General features: G+C 40.0%; 1 protein-coding gene across 1 annotated transcript in view; it reads right to left on the reverse strand.

The window, feature by feature from the left end:
* The window catches only part of WDR81 (WD repeat domain 81), a 95,046-nt gene that overhangs the window by 55,731 nt on the left and 24,576 nt on the right, over positions 1-14,739 (reverse strand). Inside the window, exons 4-7 of the mRNA XM_073616624.1 lie at positions 13,255-13,430; positions 8,767-8,948; positions 3,550-3,715; positions 2,207-2,372 (exon numbers count right to left, since the gene is read on the reverse strand). Of these exons, the coding sequence (XP_073472725.1) occupies positions 2,207-2,372; positions 3,550-3,715; positions 8,767-8,948; positions 13,255-13,430 (690 nt within the window). The remainder of the gene's footprint in view (positions 1-2,206; positions 2,373-3,549; positions 3,716-8,766; positions 8,949-13,254; positions 13,431-14,739) is intronic.

The following is a 14,739-nucleotide window of genomic DNA, read 5'->3' on the forward strand; positions in this document are numbered from 1 at the left end:
CGGGGTCCTTCATCCGGAGAAAGTTCCTGAAATCATCAGGATTATTCTCACGGATCTCACAGAGCAAAGGCATATGACTGGTCACGCTGAAGCAACCAATTCTTGGTCCATGAACTCCTCCCCACCCTGTTCATGGACTGGACTTGTGTCAAGGTAAGGACCCAAACACCAAGCCCCCGCACAGCACGAACTCTACGAGGAGTACGTATACGGAACATGGCTAGAAAACGGTCGGCTGCTCAGAATGGAGTAACAGAACGCACTGAAGAACAGCAAGGCCTGTGAAGAGCGACCTGAAAAACAGTAACGAGCGGACAAGATTGCACTGAATAGTACAATACAAACTGACTGCACGCACTGAAGAGCAGATACAAACCCACAAGCACAAACTGAACAGCAGAAAACGAGCTGAAAACCACGAGTCTGAAAAAGCGCGAATCGTCTCTCACCAAACTTTTACTAACACGAGATTAGCAAAATGAGCCCAAAGGGTGCCGCGCTTGGTTCTGAACTGGCCTTTTCTAGTTTCGTTGTGCGTGGTGTACGTCACCACGTTCTTGGCAATCAGAAATTCCGACAACTTTGTGCGACCGTGTGTACGCAAAACAAGTTTGAGCCAACATCCGTCGGAAAAAATCCATGGATTTTGTTGTCGGAATGTCCGATCAATGTCCGATTGTGCATACGGGGCATAAGCCATTTTTGCTGCACCTACATAACAAAACAACCACCCCCTAAAATACGCCAAACAGCACCTAGAGAAGCCTCAAAACTTACAGAAAAATTATTTGGAGTACTACAACATTGAAGTTCACCTTTAAAAAAATAATGCAATTTTTTTTTTCCTGCAAAAAGGTGCATTTATTATTATTTTTTATCAGGAGGCTGCAGAGCATTGCACCTATGATTAGTGGATTGGGGGTGCAATGTCAGGCTCCTCACAGTCTTCTTACAGCTCTGTAGGAATACTGAATGGAATATGAACATGCACCCTCACAGTCCATTGAAAATACAAGTCTGTCTGCCGCAGTGGCAGCAGATGGGACTTGTATCTTCATGCACAGTATGAATACAGAAATGTGACAGCGGCTTTGGGGGTTGGGGGGTTAGGATTCCCTGCCCACTATCATGTGTTACACCCTAAATACAGGTGTAACATAACATGTTACTATAGGTGAACTTATTCTTTAAGGAGTCAAAAAGGCCTATGAGGAGAAGCACACCAGCCTTCGTATTTAAGTGTATGTTACCCCAAAAAAAGTTATTGTGTATAGGTCTCTGATTTCATTTTGTTTATCTAGACTGTTCATTTTTGACTTGGTCAACTCCTCTGAAATATCTGGTGATTCTGCTAGGTCTCTCTCTAACTTTTTCATTCTGACCACACTAAGCATGGAAGCAGATCTGAGCTGGCATAGTCAGCTTGCATCGTAATGCTTCTTCTGCTGAGCTAAACAAAATTAAAAAAAACCCTCCATCCCAGCAACTGTAATCTTTTGGTGCAGAACAGTGCCTGGCTATGTTCACCCTTACCACCCAACTCCTCCTTTCACAGAATACACTTGTATGAATAAAAAAAAAAAAAAAAAAAAAAAAACTTACAATTTTTAAATTTCTACTAATCTAATAATATCCAGAGATCATTGAATGCAAGAACAAATAGAAAATATTGCAGCAGACTGAAGACTTCATCGCCCTTAGATGCCTTTCTCCGGTCTAGACAGTCACTTGCATAAAAGCTCAGGAAATGATAAAAGTTACAGTTTTGATTAAATAGTTGCTGTATAGTACTACATTTCAGGATTTTATTCATGTCAGTCTGCAAACATACTGATAGTTGCATAATTTAACCAGACCTATTATTTTTCTTATGACAGGGGTGCTTGAAACATTAGTTATGGCTGGCCTTGGCCTTTTATAAAAAACCCATTGAGCTTACATTGGAAACACACAAAGTGTTTAAATGAACCATCTGTGGCCCCATCTGAAGTCTGAATAAAATGGCTTGTAATGCAAACAGGCAAGCATGCTAGAACAGGTAATGTAAGAACTTGCTCCCTTTCCTCTAAGTCCTATATTTGCCCCACATGTACAGTATGCTATAGAAGGAACATTTTCTGTCTCCGTAGCATGTTAAGGGGGGGTCTTGTCCTTTGGCTGCCTTGCATGAGCATGTTGGTGTGTGGCCTCGATGTTTGCAACTCACCTATGAGACAGGAAAATGGTATGAATGTGGCATATGCCATCTCAGCATTGTATACTTTTTCCAGTTCCTCAATTAATGCCAGATCCACAGGTAATTTTCTTCCATCTGAGCAGTAGACACTCTTTACGCATGGCTCCGAACCATTCTGTGTCTCTGCAGACAGGCCCTAGAATGCAGACATAATAAAGAAACAAACATAAGACAAGCATTCAGTCAAGTGGCCTTGATTCCTTGTAACTTGCTCTCCCTGCATAGACATAATTCATCGCTAAAACAGTATTTGTGTGTTGGATAAAAGAACATTTCTCACCAAGGCTTTGAAGGCTGAAGTGGAAAAAGGTATCAGTTGTAAATACACTTCTGTCAGGGGTACCATGTAGATAAAAAGGAAGACAAGCTTCCAATGTATTATTCTTCTAGAAGAGTACCTAAAGCAGACTCTGAGGTCAGGAGTAGTCTGATCTGCCTGCACTTAGCAGCTGAATGACAGTATACCTTTTACGATTTCTGCAAGGGCAAGGAGTTAAATAGGAGCTTAGTTTAATGCAGCTGCCATAATCACTTACTGAACTATCTGAAGGTATTAAAAAAAAAGAAAAGAAAAGAAAAAGAAAAGAAAGAAATCGCATTGATTGGTTCATATTTGTCTAAACTAGCAAATATAACGTGTATGTCAGGGCAAAATGCAAAAAAATATTTAGGTAGTATATCTCTGCAAAACATGAAAATGTATCCATGTTTTATCTATGTTAAGACCCCACAAGTACAGAGAAATACCTATTGATGTGCCAGAAATGCATTCAGCTTTTAATTCATATTGGCTGGCAGCAAAGCAATTTTGTGGACTGAATAGTATCAACCCTGCCCAATTTTCTGTTTTTAAACTACTCAAATCTTATCCCTGTTCTACTGTTGGCAAAACAGAGAAGTAATCATTCAGCAGTCCAAAAGATAAGAACTTGAAGGGCTAATTAGGCTCACTGAGATAATACAAGTATGCACAGGACTCAGAGCAGCTCTAAAGCTGGCCATACATGGATTGAAATTCAGCTGGTTCAGCAGGGACTGATCGAATTTTGATCCATGTATGGGCCAGCTGATTGTACACAAGTTGTTCCATCGGTTAACTTTTGTACAACCAGCCTGTCAGGTTTTTCCACAAACAATCAGTGCCACCAGCTATAGCTATATCATCATTTACTGTTAGTAGGGCTAGGCAATACCTTGCCTGCTTGCTTTTCAGACTTGATAATTGTCAGCACATTTACAGAAGGCACACTTCAGACTCGCATACACCCGTTATGATCATAAGTGGACCAAAAAAATAATGATTGCAAGCATACCTGCTGATGGATTTCCTGCATTACAGTGAAATTGCTGAAGAAGATTCTGAGAGCGTCCCCAAGATGCTGCTGGACCATTTCTCTCCCTATTCGCAGACAAATGAGGGAAATAAGGTTGCTGCATTTAACACACAAAGCTAGACGTGCCTGAGGGCCGTTTGGGAACCTGTTACAAAAGAAAAAAACAGTTCAGTGGATATGCCATTACAACTAAATAAAACCAGCCTTCACAACACTACAGGCTACCATTTTTTTCAGGGTTTAACATATGAATTATAGTAGTTTTAGAGAAAACAGAGAAAGGCAAGACCCTCTGGATTTTAAATATGTCTGGTTATGTTGAACTCCATTACATGGAGGATAATGACATTAGCAGTAGTTTACACAAATAAGATAACACAGTTTTATGCTTCCAGGTCAGCTGACAGGTAGTGACAAGGTTATTCTATTTCTAGCTAGATCGACTGGCATTTTCTGTACTTGCTGAAAAAGAAAACTAATGCAACAATAACATTTAAAGAATATGTTACCCCAACATTTTACATTCCTGATACGTGGCTGCTGTACCATGTACTTATGATAAAACGTATCTTGTTCTCTTTGTATTGCTTCCTTTGCATGAAATACCAGATGATCCTGCCAGTCTTCCTGCTTTGCTATTTTAAACTGACCAAAGCTGTGCATAAGTACAAAGCCTTCCCAGTGTGGTCAGTTTTCTGACTGTGCTGGGAAAACAGTCTGCCTGTCCTTCAATAATCAGCCTTCTGACACCCCCTGCCCGTCCCCACAGAGCGATACACTGGAAAGATTAGTGTACTGCTGCTTCTCCTCCCCCAGCTCTCTGAGCTTCTTATGCAGCTGAGAACAGAGATTACACACACATTTTGCATTTCATCTCTATTTTAAACTGAGGCTGCATTCAAACCTGAGCGTTTTCAGCTCATAAAACGCCCAAAAAAAAAACGGTCAACAACCTGTTCACATCTGAGCGTTTTGTCACCTGAAGCAAAACACCTGAAAAATGCCTTAAAGTGGATGTAAACCCAATGTCATCCTTTCTAAACTACTGCCATAGGGGTTATCTACAAGGATATACATGCTTTCTGCATGTATCTTTACCTGTCAAATGTCTCCCCTCTGTCTGTCTGTTATGAGACCCAAAAAACTGCAGATTCTGTGGGTGGGTCTGTTGTCTGGAGCTCGGTGGGTGGAGTCGTGATGTCAGTAGACTCCCCGCCCACCTCTACACTCTCCTTGTCAATATGCATTTTCTCACACTGAACTTCTGCTATGATCTCTAACATTCAGTGAAAAGACAGGAAAGTAATCACATGACTTCAGCATGCCAAATCATGCTGAGGTGTGGAACAGCCAATCCTTGCAGAGCTGTTGAAGAAAGGAGTGGGGGTGAGAATTAAAAAATAATGCATGTCTCTTAGGCTAGTGCACAAGATATGTAAATCACCTGTCACTCACAGCAAGGGGGAGGATTTAACAAAGTTTTTCTCTGTCAAGTTTTATCTCACTGAACAATAAAAGAGGATTGCTCAGAGCTGGATTAACTCTTTGTGGCAAGACTGGGCTCAAATGATAGGAAATCTTATACTCTACATTATGACATAAAAAAAAAAATAAATAAATAAATAATTCGGGTTTACATCCACTTTAAGCTCAAAAAAGAACATGAGATTCTTTGGGGCAGATTACAGGCGTTTTTCTGGCTTTTACATTGGTGACCTGTACAAAATCGCAGTAAAATCACGCGACTTTGAAACGCTCAGGTGTGAATGCAGCCTTAATGGCTTGCGCAACAAGGTAAGGGTTCACAAATGCTTTAAGGACTAGTAATCTGCAATATAGTACAACTTTGTTCTTAAGTTTATTAATCCTCTAAGTTCACTTTGTGGGTTTCAAAATGTCCTCTACATGCCAAGAAAATAAAAATTTACTAAAAAGTAATTCTTACATATCCAAAAAGGCTGTACACTGTAGTGATCAGTGTCTGAACGTTCTCATTTATCCCGGTAATAGTATAGCTAGCGTGGATAGAACTATAAATGCTGCATCTATCCGAACAGGACTACAACTGGCTATGTTGATTAGCGCAAACATGTTGTAACCTTGATTTAAGGATGTAAAATTGAATATGATATTTTCAGAAATAATGGACCTTTCAATCTAAGCTAAGATTACTGTAACAAGCAGAAAATCAGATATTAACCAGTCAAATCATATTCTTTGTTCTTTACACTCTGCACTCAAACCTCCTGCTTCAAACTATTATGCCTTTTTATCTTCCCCTTGATCCATGTGCTCTCTTTCTAACCCATATTCTGTTTTGATCACCTTCCCAAACATTGCATAATATGTTTTCATGGGCTGTCTACATTATAATTTCAGAAATATAAAGTTTATGCTCCAAGAAAAATCATGATTTCTGGCTAAATATTGTAGGGATATGCATCGCTGAGCAGGCAGATAGAAGATGAAAAGGAGCCTATTTTATAAATATGTACTCCTTTCATTATTATATGCTGTGCTACTATGTATTATTAAACAATTGGGTATTGTATTTATGGCAGTGCAGGATGTACTGAATAGAAACAATGTTGACCTTGAGGATAAAAATACATTTTTATGTACACAATCTGAGGATAAAGCGGAAATTAAAAAGGTAATTTTTGCTGAATAAATTCTACTGGTCAAAGCTTTACTACCGAACAAATATTTATCCAGGACTGTAAAACCCTTTGGAGTATTCTTTTTATGATCAAGCCTACAGTGTATTTTTTTACAGTACCACCAACATTTCAAGAGATTTAAAGGTAAACTACAGTCTAACATTTACATCACACAAGGTAAAGCTGCTGTGACTTATGTAACCTAATACTAACGTAAATTAATTGTAAAGCTTTTTTTTTTTTTTTTTTTTTTTAAACATCTCATAGTTACCTGCTCTGTGCAAGGGTTTTGCACAGAGCGGCCCCGATCCTCCATTTCTGGGGTCCCCCAGCGGCGCTGTTGGCTCCTGAGCGGCTTTCCCTGGGGGCACTCATGCGGGCACGCTTCCGAGTCCTTCTGCTGCATCCCAAAGACACAGACAGCAGGACTCGGCCCGCCCCGCCCCCAGTCACTGAATTTGATTGACAGCAGCGGGAGCCAATGGTCAAAGCATGACACGTTGGGTATCTATTTACTTGGCGTAACATCATCTTTCACATTATACAAAAAAATTGGGCTAACTGCTTAGTTTTTTTTTTTAATTCATTGAAGTGTATTTTTTCCAAAAAAAAAAAATTGCATTTGAAAAACTGCTGTGCAAATACAGTGTGGCATAAAATATTGCAATGACGACCATTTTATTCTCTGGGGTCTCTGCTAAAAAAATATATATAATGTTTGGGGGTTCTAAGTAATTTTATAGCAAAAAAAAATGTTTTAACTTGTAAATAGGCCTGGTCTTGAAGTGGTTAAAGTGAAGAAAATAAATAAATGAGAAGAAATGCACTGGAACGCATCAAAAATGCACATGCAGAAATGCATCCAGAACGCATGCAGACTGCGTTTCTATGATGTGAACCAGCCCTAACAGATGTGGAGATCATGGCACAAAGGGTATTTGAAGGAATAAACACCTCAATCAGGAATGGATGAAGAAAAGGTCAAGCAAAATAGGGGAACTGCCATGACCAAGGGCAAGGGACCAAGGGATCAACCTAACCCTCCAGAAAAGCACAGCTTATCACCCCCTAAGGGGAAGCTGCCATCTAAAAAAAAAAAAAAACAAACAAAAAAAAAAAAAAAAACTATGAGCCTCAACCAGCGACGACTACAGAACTAACATTGTCCAGCAAAAAGAAGTGGGAAAAAAACACTATCAACTGGGAGGAAAACAAAAATAATGTGGTCAACAGGAAAACTGTACTACGCCAAGTCCCAGGTTGGAAAAAAATAAAAATAAAAAATTTCTAAGGGGGAAGTTTGGACAGACATACCATGTCCAAAAAGAAGAACAGCAGAAGGCAAAAGGGTTTTTACTTCAATGCATTCTATGCTGCTGAAATCTGACTTCACCCATATATGTCCTAAGTGGTGCTCAGCCTTTCAAAAATCAAAAGGAACAAGAAGATCACAGTGTCTACAGATTTGTCTATACTCTAGTAGGAACATATTTGGGTCTAAAGAAAGTCTTATTTGGAGGTATGGAGTTGATATTTTCTTGAAAAAACACACAAGTTTCGAATGTGTAAAGTTCAAACTTAAGGACTTTGAAACCATGGTCTTCACCAGAAAAGAATTTGGAAGAATGATGGGCTTTTAAAGCTTATGGTTTAGCTTTCCTGTGAACAGAAACTAGGATGGAGCTTTCACACATATGCTTCTCTTTTTACTCTCTGCTCTGCAAAGAGGAAATACATTTTTGTCTATAATCTTTAAAAATGCATTTTACTTCCTCGTGTGGGCAAGATACTCAGAGGATAAAGAACATTAAACACTCATACTGAATGATGAAATGTACTCATTGTTCGAATCAAAGGAATGTTCTAGAAACGTGGAGGAAGAAAGCTGACTGTACGACCCATAGTAAACAAATCTCAGGTATCGGGTATTTTTATCCTGCCAAATTAAAGGTTTAACTCAGACTGGTTATGAAGGAGAACCCCGTGTATTATTCATATTTTCTGTTCTTACATAGTACACCAAAAGCACACAGCTACAACTACTGCGTTTCCATGTTCCGTGTACCGTGGGAGACCAGATAAAGTGTTACTAAACCAAGGACCTTGCATTCATTATAAAGGGACTAGCTAGAAGTCCAGCTTATACTTACAGTATAATACAAATACTCAGCAGTCAACAGGGTTAAAGTTAGATAATACAAATATATCTCAACAGAAGCTTGAACAAGGACAAATCAAAATGACCACACAATATGCCAGAATAAATAAGTAGATCCTATGATATGGGCAAAAATTACAGTCAAGGTTGGCCTCACCCCCTTCCACCTCCTGGGCTGCTCTATAGGTCAGTAAGGCTTCTAGTCACATACAGATCAAAGGGTGGTTTAGGAGGAGGAGACATCAAGGTCAATTTTTCCTATAAAATTTCAGATTTTCTTATGAATGTTCATTGATCAGTTTGATTTGCAGTTCTCACACCAGGTAACCTCTATTTCTACATTTTTTTTCAGAACATACAATATACAGTGCACATTACCCAACAGTGGTAGAGGTCAAGAAGCTTAGAACTGGCAGTAGGACATCCTGGTTCATTTTTGGTAAAATGTCCATCAAAGTAGTGTCTGAAAGGTAGATGATGATCTTTTGAGTCAAGGTGACAGCAGCTAGGAGACCAGCTTCCTTGCGGCTGTTCAGTCTGCACCCACTGCTGGGAGCCACCTGCATGTGAACAATGCCAGTTAATGAAAAGACTATACATGAAAACATGAATTTAGTTCCAAAATTTGTATGTACAGTGCACATTGATTGGTTCAGCAAAACCTGCAGAGACTTAGGCCGGCCATGCACGGTGCAAAATTTAATTCCTGCAACTATGGGTTGCAGGAAGGAAATTCGCTTGATTCCCCCATCAGCACAGACAGACAGTCTTGATGCAGGAATCTCTCCTGCTGGGCCATTGTCTTCTCCAGGCAGGGGGTGGCCAGGGGAAGCCACCCCCACCAGAAGAAGACAGTGATTATTGCTAATGGCTATAGCAGCTGCTAGGGATAATCGCAACTCACGGAAGTATAAATTTGTTGTTAGATAATTGTGGTGGCCCTTCAATGACAATTTTGGAGCTGGAATCATAGAGCCCCACATTGGTGCTATTTATTGTACCAATTCAAATGTAAAACTGTATTCCACTGCTATGACCTTTCAGTTGTGCCCTTTCACCATTACTTGCCAGTGCCTTGGGCTACTGTATGGTTTTTGGTTTTGTACCTCAAATTTAATAATAAAACAGATTGAAAGAAAAACACGAAACCCTAAGACCTTTCATCTTCTCTAATAAAGAATGCCTTTATTTAAAAAACATATGTGATCTGCAACTAATACCGGATTTTGAATTGCTTTCACCTTTAATCATCTGAGGATTAATCAGATGTGCTGCAACTGCACATGCTGACACTGAAAAGCAGACAGGTGGAGGAAGCAAACAACTGTTTTTCTGCTTTTCAACTGTTTTGTCACAGGCTGGGGACAAGCAATTAACCAAGCTGTGTGGCTTAACTGCAGAAGACAAGAGTCAGGTCACCAACCTGGCTCTACTGAAAATGTGTAAATCTCAGGGCTGGATGGACAGAAATGCATAACTTTGGGCAGGTTGTGCAGATTACTTACATGTACTGTATATTAGCTGTATTCTAAGTTACCTGCCTAGAGTTCATCTTCAAATGTTTGCACCAACAATGGGTTTTTATTCTTTTTTATCAATGCAATTATTTTTCTAGCGGGTGTCATTTATACATCTGATGTTAATCTGTAAAATCTCAGGATTTTAAGATTAGCCAAAAACTTAATGAAACTTGTACAGCATCATTTGCCATTCATTTACACAATTCTTTACAACACTGAATAGTTTGCTGGGAAAAAAAAAAAGAGAAGATGATCTACAGTATTGTAGGGCCACCTGATGAGCAGAATGTGCTCAAATATTCTGCTGGCAAAGACATCTCTCATTAGAGTATGATCAATTTTCTACTATCCAACCCCCCCCCCCCCCAAAAAAAAAAACATTGTGATACAATAAAACCAATGTAGGAAGGGAAAAGACTGAATATTATGCTAGGTTTGCACTCCATGTCACCAGTTGCAATACAGGAATTTTTCTTTCCGGTTTCCTTGCTAGTTGCACACTTGATTGACAACAAATCGAGGCACACTTTAAGTGGTCCAGTACTACATTCCATAATCTTCCACATTCTTTTCCGCTTCATATCCTACAAAACCAATCTCTCAGCTCTGATATTGTGTAACTATGAACAGGCGTTTTTTTTTTTTCTTTATTACACAAAACAGGCTTTATAGCAAGCAAAAGCTGAAGCTGGACTAAACAGCTAAAACACAGCTGAAATACACAAAGACCAGTCTTATCTGGCTAAAGGAACTGGATTTCTATCTATCCACTTTTCCCATTACTACACTTGTGCCTTACAGCACAGACAGGGGGGTGACATTACTTACTTTGTTATAGGAACACAGTGGTGTCACTCCACTGCTATCCAAACAATGAACGCAAAACAACACAGTTCAAGTCATTTACTTACTTTCTTCTCCTGTTAAACACTTGTGCATGCAGCAGCCCTCCACCCCCGGTGCTATGCATAGGATGACAGAGGCCAATACCAAGACACATTTAGGTACTTATGCCAATTGCATAAAAAACCAACATCTGCACTAAATGGTGTTTATGACATTCCAGAGAATTAACTAAGCAATGGTGCAGGAAACTGACAGAAGTGGCGCGCGCACCATTAACTAAGCCTGCTCTTTGTTTTTCGTTTCCTTACTTTTATTGCTATTAAAAAGAGTTTAAATAAAAATGACTTGGATTAAAAAAAACTAAGCCTGCTCCAGATCTATGTGTGCCACCTGCTGCAGTTTTAATTTCAGGATGAAATAAAAAGCAGCACAGGTCTGCACCTAATTAACAGAGGGAATGTGTCAGTTTTATGGAGAATCCTGCAAAGTGTAGCCCTTTCATAGGGAATGTGAGCTGTCAGCAGAAACCCAAGTCAAATTCCCCATTAGAGTTGCTCTCTCATTGGCCGAACCAGCGAGAAGTAAACTTTTGCTGCCATTTCTGTCTCATGTGATTCCGCAGTGATCTGGCAAGAAAGGCAGCATCTTCTACTGAGGATGCATTCTGGTAATTCAGAATCAGTGTGATATGACCAATGAATCAGGTGCTCCATTGCTATGGCTCCAGATAGTGGCAGCTTCTATCAAAGTAGGTGTTCAGCCTTTAGACAGGTTACTGGCTTTGTTCACATATATGCAAATTGGATGCGTTTTGAACTGCATTCGATTCGCATGACATGTGAATAAAACTATCTTTCAATGGAGTCAGTTCACATATACGCGGTGCAGCGGCAGTGCTAATTTTTTTAAAAAGAGCCCTGTGCGTTTTCTAAACACTTCAGCGCAATTCAGATGCGAATTCCAGACTCCCTGCCTTTTATGGGAACATATCTCATCAGTTTTGAACACAAATTGGATCAAAAAAAAAAAAAAAAGCGTTCGGGTCTGGTACGGATTTTAAGGCGGGTTCCATGTCAATTTAAAAAACAAACAAACAAAAACAGCGTGGGGTCCCTCCCAAATCCATACCAGACTTTTAGGCCTGGTGGCATCTCCCCCTTGTGATGTCACCAATCCAGCATTCACTGGGTGGCACTGCCACATTTGGCACCTTTGGGGGGTGAGGGGGGAGTGGATACCTGTCAAAGACAGGTATCCGCTCCCCACTTCCGGGAGACCGGGCCGCGTCGCATTACATCCGTAGTTCGGCTCCCTCCTCTTCCCCCTGCCGCAGGGCCAGTAGGAGAGCGCAATGTATACCGCTGTGATGGACTGCTGGCACAATATGGAAAAGCCAGGGAAGGATCTTGCAGGAAAAGATGCAAAGAAGACAGGAATGTATATGGCAGCCAAAGATGACATGAAACTGTGCAGCAAGGCCGCGGGCTCGCCGATCGATCCCAGCATAATGCTTCACTACCGTGTTCTCTTACTGGCAGTGGGGACGGCAGCACCAGACCAGCCGATGGAAACATCAGCTGCGGTGCCGACATCGCTGGACTCCAGGACAGGCAAGTGTCCTAAAATCAAAAGTCAGCAGCTGCATTATGTGTTTGAGGGGGAACGCCACGCCGTTTTTTTATTTTGGCATGGGGTTCTCCTTACAAACTGTACCAGGCCTGAAAGGGCCTGGTATAGATTGGGGACCCCCACGCCATTTTTTTTTTCTTCACAATTTTTATTGCCGGCAATGTTTTTTTTTTTAGTCAGCCGGCTTCCCGGTCTGTTCCTTAAACAACCAGCTAATGTTAAAGATGGCGGTGGCCTCTGGCTCCAAAAATTTGCATCTGAACCGCGTCTAAATCGCAGCTGAACAGCTGCTTTGGAAATTTGCACCGGACATATGTGAACCTAGCCTAAAGGTTTATTTGTTTTGTTTTTTTACGTGCTGCGGTGTGCTGTGCTGGAACATGTTACACTCTAAATATGGGTGTATCATGTAATAATGTTCCAAAAGTTGAACCTATCCTTTAACCTGCCTGCTCCACTAGAAAGTTTTCAGTGCAGAGTGTGAGAGGAGACCAGTGTAGTTCATAGTCTTTATTCTACATTCTGAGTCATACACCAAACTTCCACTTCTCATACTCTTCCAGTTAATTTTACTGAGTGCTGTGTTTCTCACTAACTTCTATGGATTTGTCCACTTATTACAAACAGAAGAATCTAGTGTACAATATGGTAGTTACAGGTATGTTCGTTTACAAAATTGGCCTCATCTCACAAATTCTAGAATTCGGCTTTGAATGACTAGACTAAGGAGTGATTACAAAAAAAATAAATGCTGTTCAATGTTTGTGTACTGTTAAACAGTATCTTTTCAGTGTATTCATTTAAATTTCATCAATATACAAGACTTTTTTTCTTTTTTACTGCTTGGCATCCGGCAATAATTATAACTTACCAGGTAGCTGATGTAAGGCAGATATTGATAGGTAAGAAAAGGTTCTCCATAAAGATGAGCCATATGCATCAGGCACTCTAGCACAGGCCTAGACACCTGATCACCATACACTGGTCTCTTGACGTTTAGTGGGCTATTTTCCTCCATGTTAGATAGAAACTGATGTCTCTGGTGACCTGTGTATGATAGGAATCATGCATATATTATTAACACTGCAATTTTTCAATTGAAAAAACAGATGCATATTTTACCAGTAACGCTTTTAACAAAATGTAATTTATTCAACATTTTTCAAGTTAAAGCAGTTGTATACCTGCACATGTAAAAAAAAAAAAAAAAAAAAAAGGAAAAAAAAACCCTGTAAGGCAAAGCCATAATGAGCTAGTATGCATCAATGATGATCGGGAGTAAAATGTTAAAAGGGTGGTACTCCCACCATGTCAACTACTAAATGGAACCAGAGACCTATTGCAGCAGGCACCTAGTCAGCTGATCCTTAGCAGATAATGAGATAACTGGGTAATAGTGATGCTGCGCTGTGAGCTCTCTGATATTTACTGGGAATAAACTAAAATAAAGTGCAAATGCAAATAAATAATGAAATATCGGTGTGAAATGCTAATTGATAAACAGTATAATCTGTGATAAAGTGCATATGCAAATAAATCTGAAACGGATCAAAAACAATGACACATAATAAAGGCTAAAGTGCCAAACAGAACCTGTGCAATCCTAGAATAGGTACATGAACGGTAATAAATGTCAAAGAACCACCCCAAACTTAGATGGTCAACCAACAAATATATATATTACACACACACACACATTATATATATATATATATATATATATATATATATATATATATATATATAAATATAAATATAAATAACAGTCCCAAAGAGACTAATACATCAATACAAGAGAATGGATGAAAGTGTCCACAGTTGAAAATTGGTGATGGTTCCCTTCACCGTGAATAGTGCAATAAAAACGTCTGATGCCTGGCCAATCCAAGCTGAGATGGCACCTAAAGCCTCATACACACGATCGGATTTTCGCCAGGGAATTGTGTGATGACAGACTGTTGGCCTAAAATCCGACCCTTAGTACGGTCCATCAGACAATTGTTGTCCAAGCTTCCGCCAACAAATGTTGGATGGCAGGCTAGTAAATTTTCCGCGGACAACGGTCTGTTGTCAGATTTTCCTATCGCCTGTACACAAGTCCGTCACACAAAAGTTGAAAGTACAAACACGTATGCTCGGAATCAGTGCTCACCAAACACGCCAGTAGCAGAAGATGCCTAACGGGTGGCGCTTAAGAGCTGAAATTCCTCGTAGTACTTCATTACGTTTGTGTTTGTTGTGTTGACAATTGTGTGCAGTTTGTATGCAAGACAAGTTCCTGGCACACGCCCTTCAGACAAAAGTCTGACACTTTGTCTGTCGAAAATCCGATCGTGTGTACGAGGCTTAAGTGTGT

Source organism: Aquarana catesbeiana, linkage group LG02 (assembly GCF_042186555.1).
Source record: "Aquarana catesbeiana isolate 2022-GZ linkage group LG02, ASM4218655v1, whole genome shotgun sequence".
Lineage (NCBI taxonomy): Eukaryota > Metazoa > Chordata > Amphibia > Anura > Ranidae > Aquarana > Aquarana catesbeiana.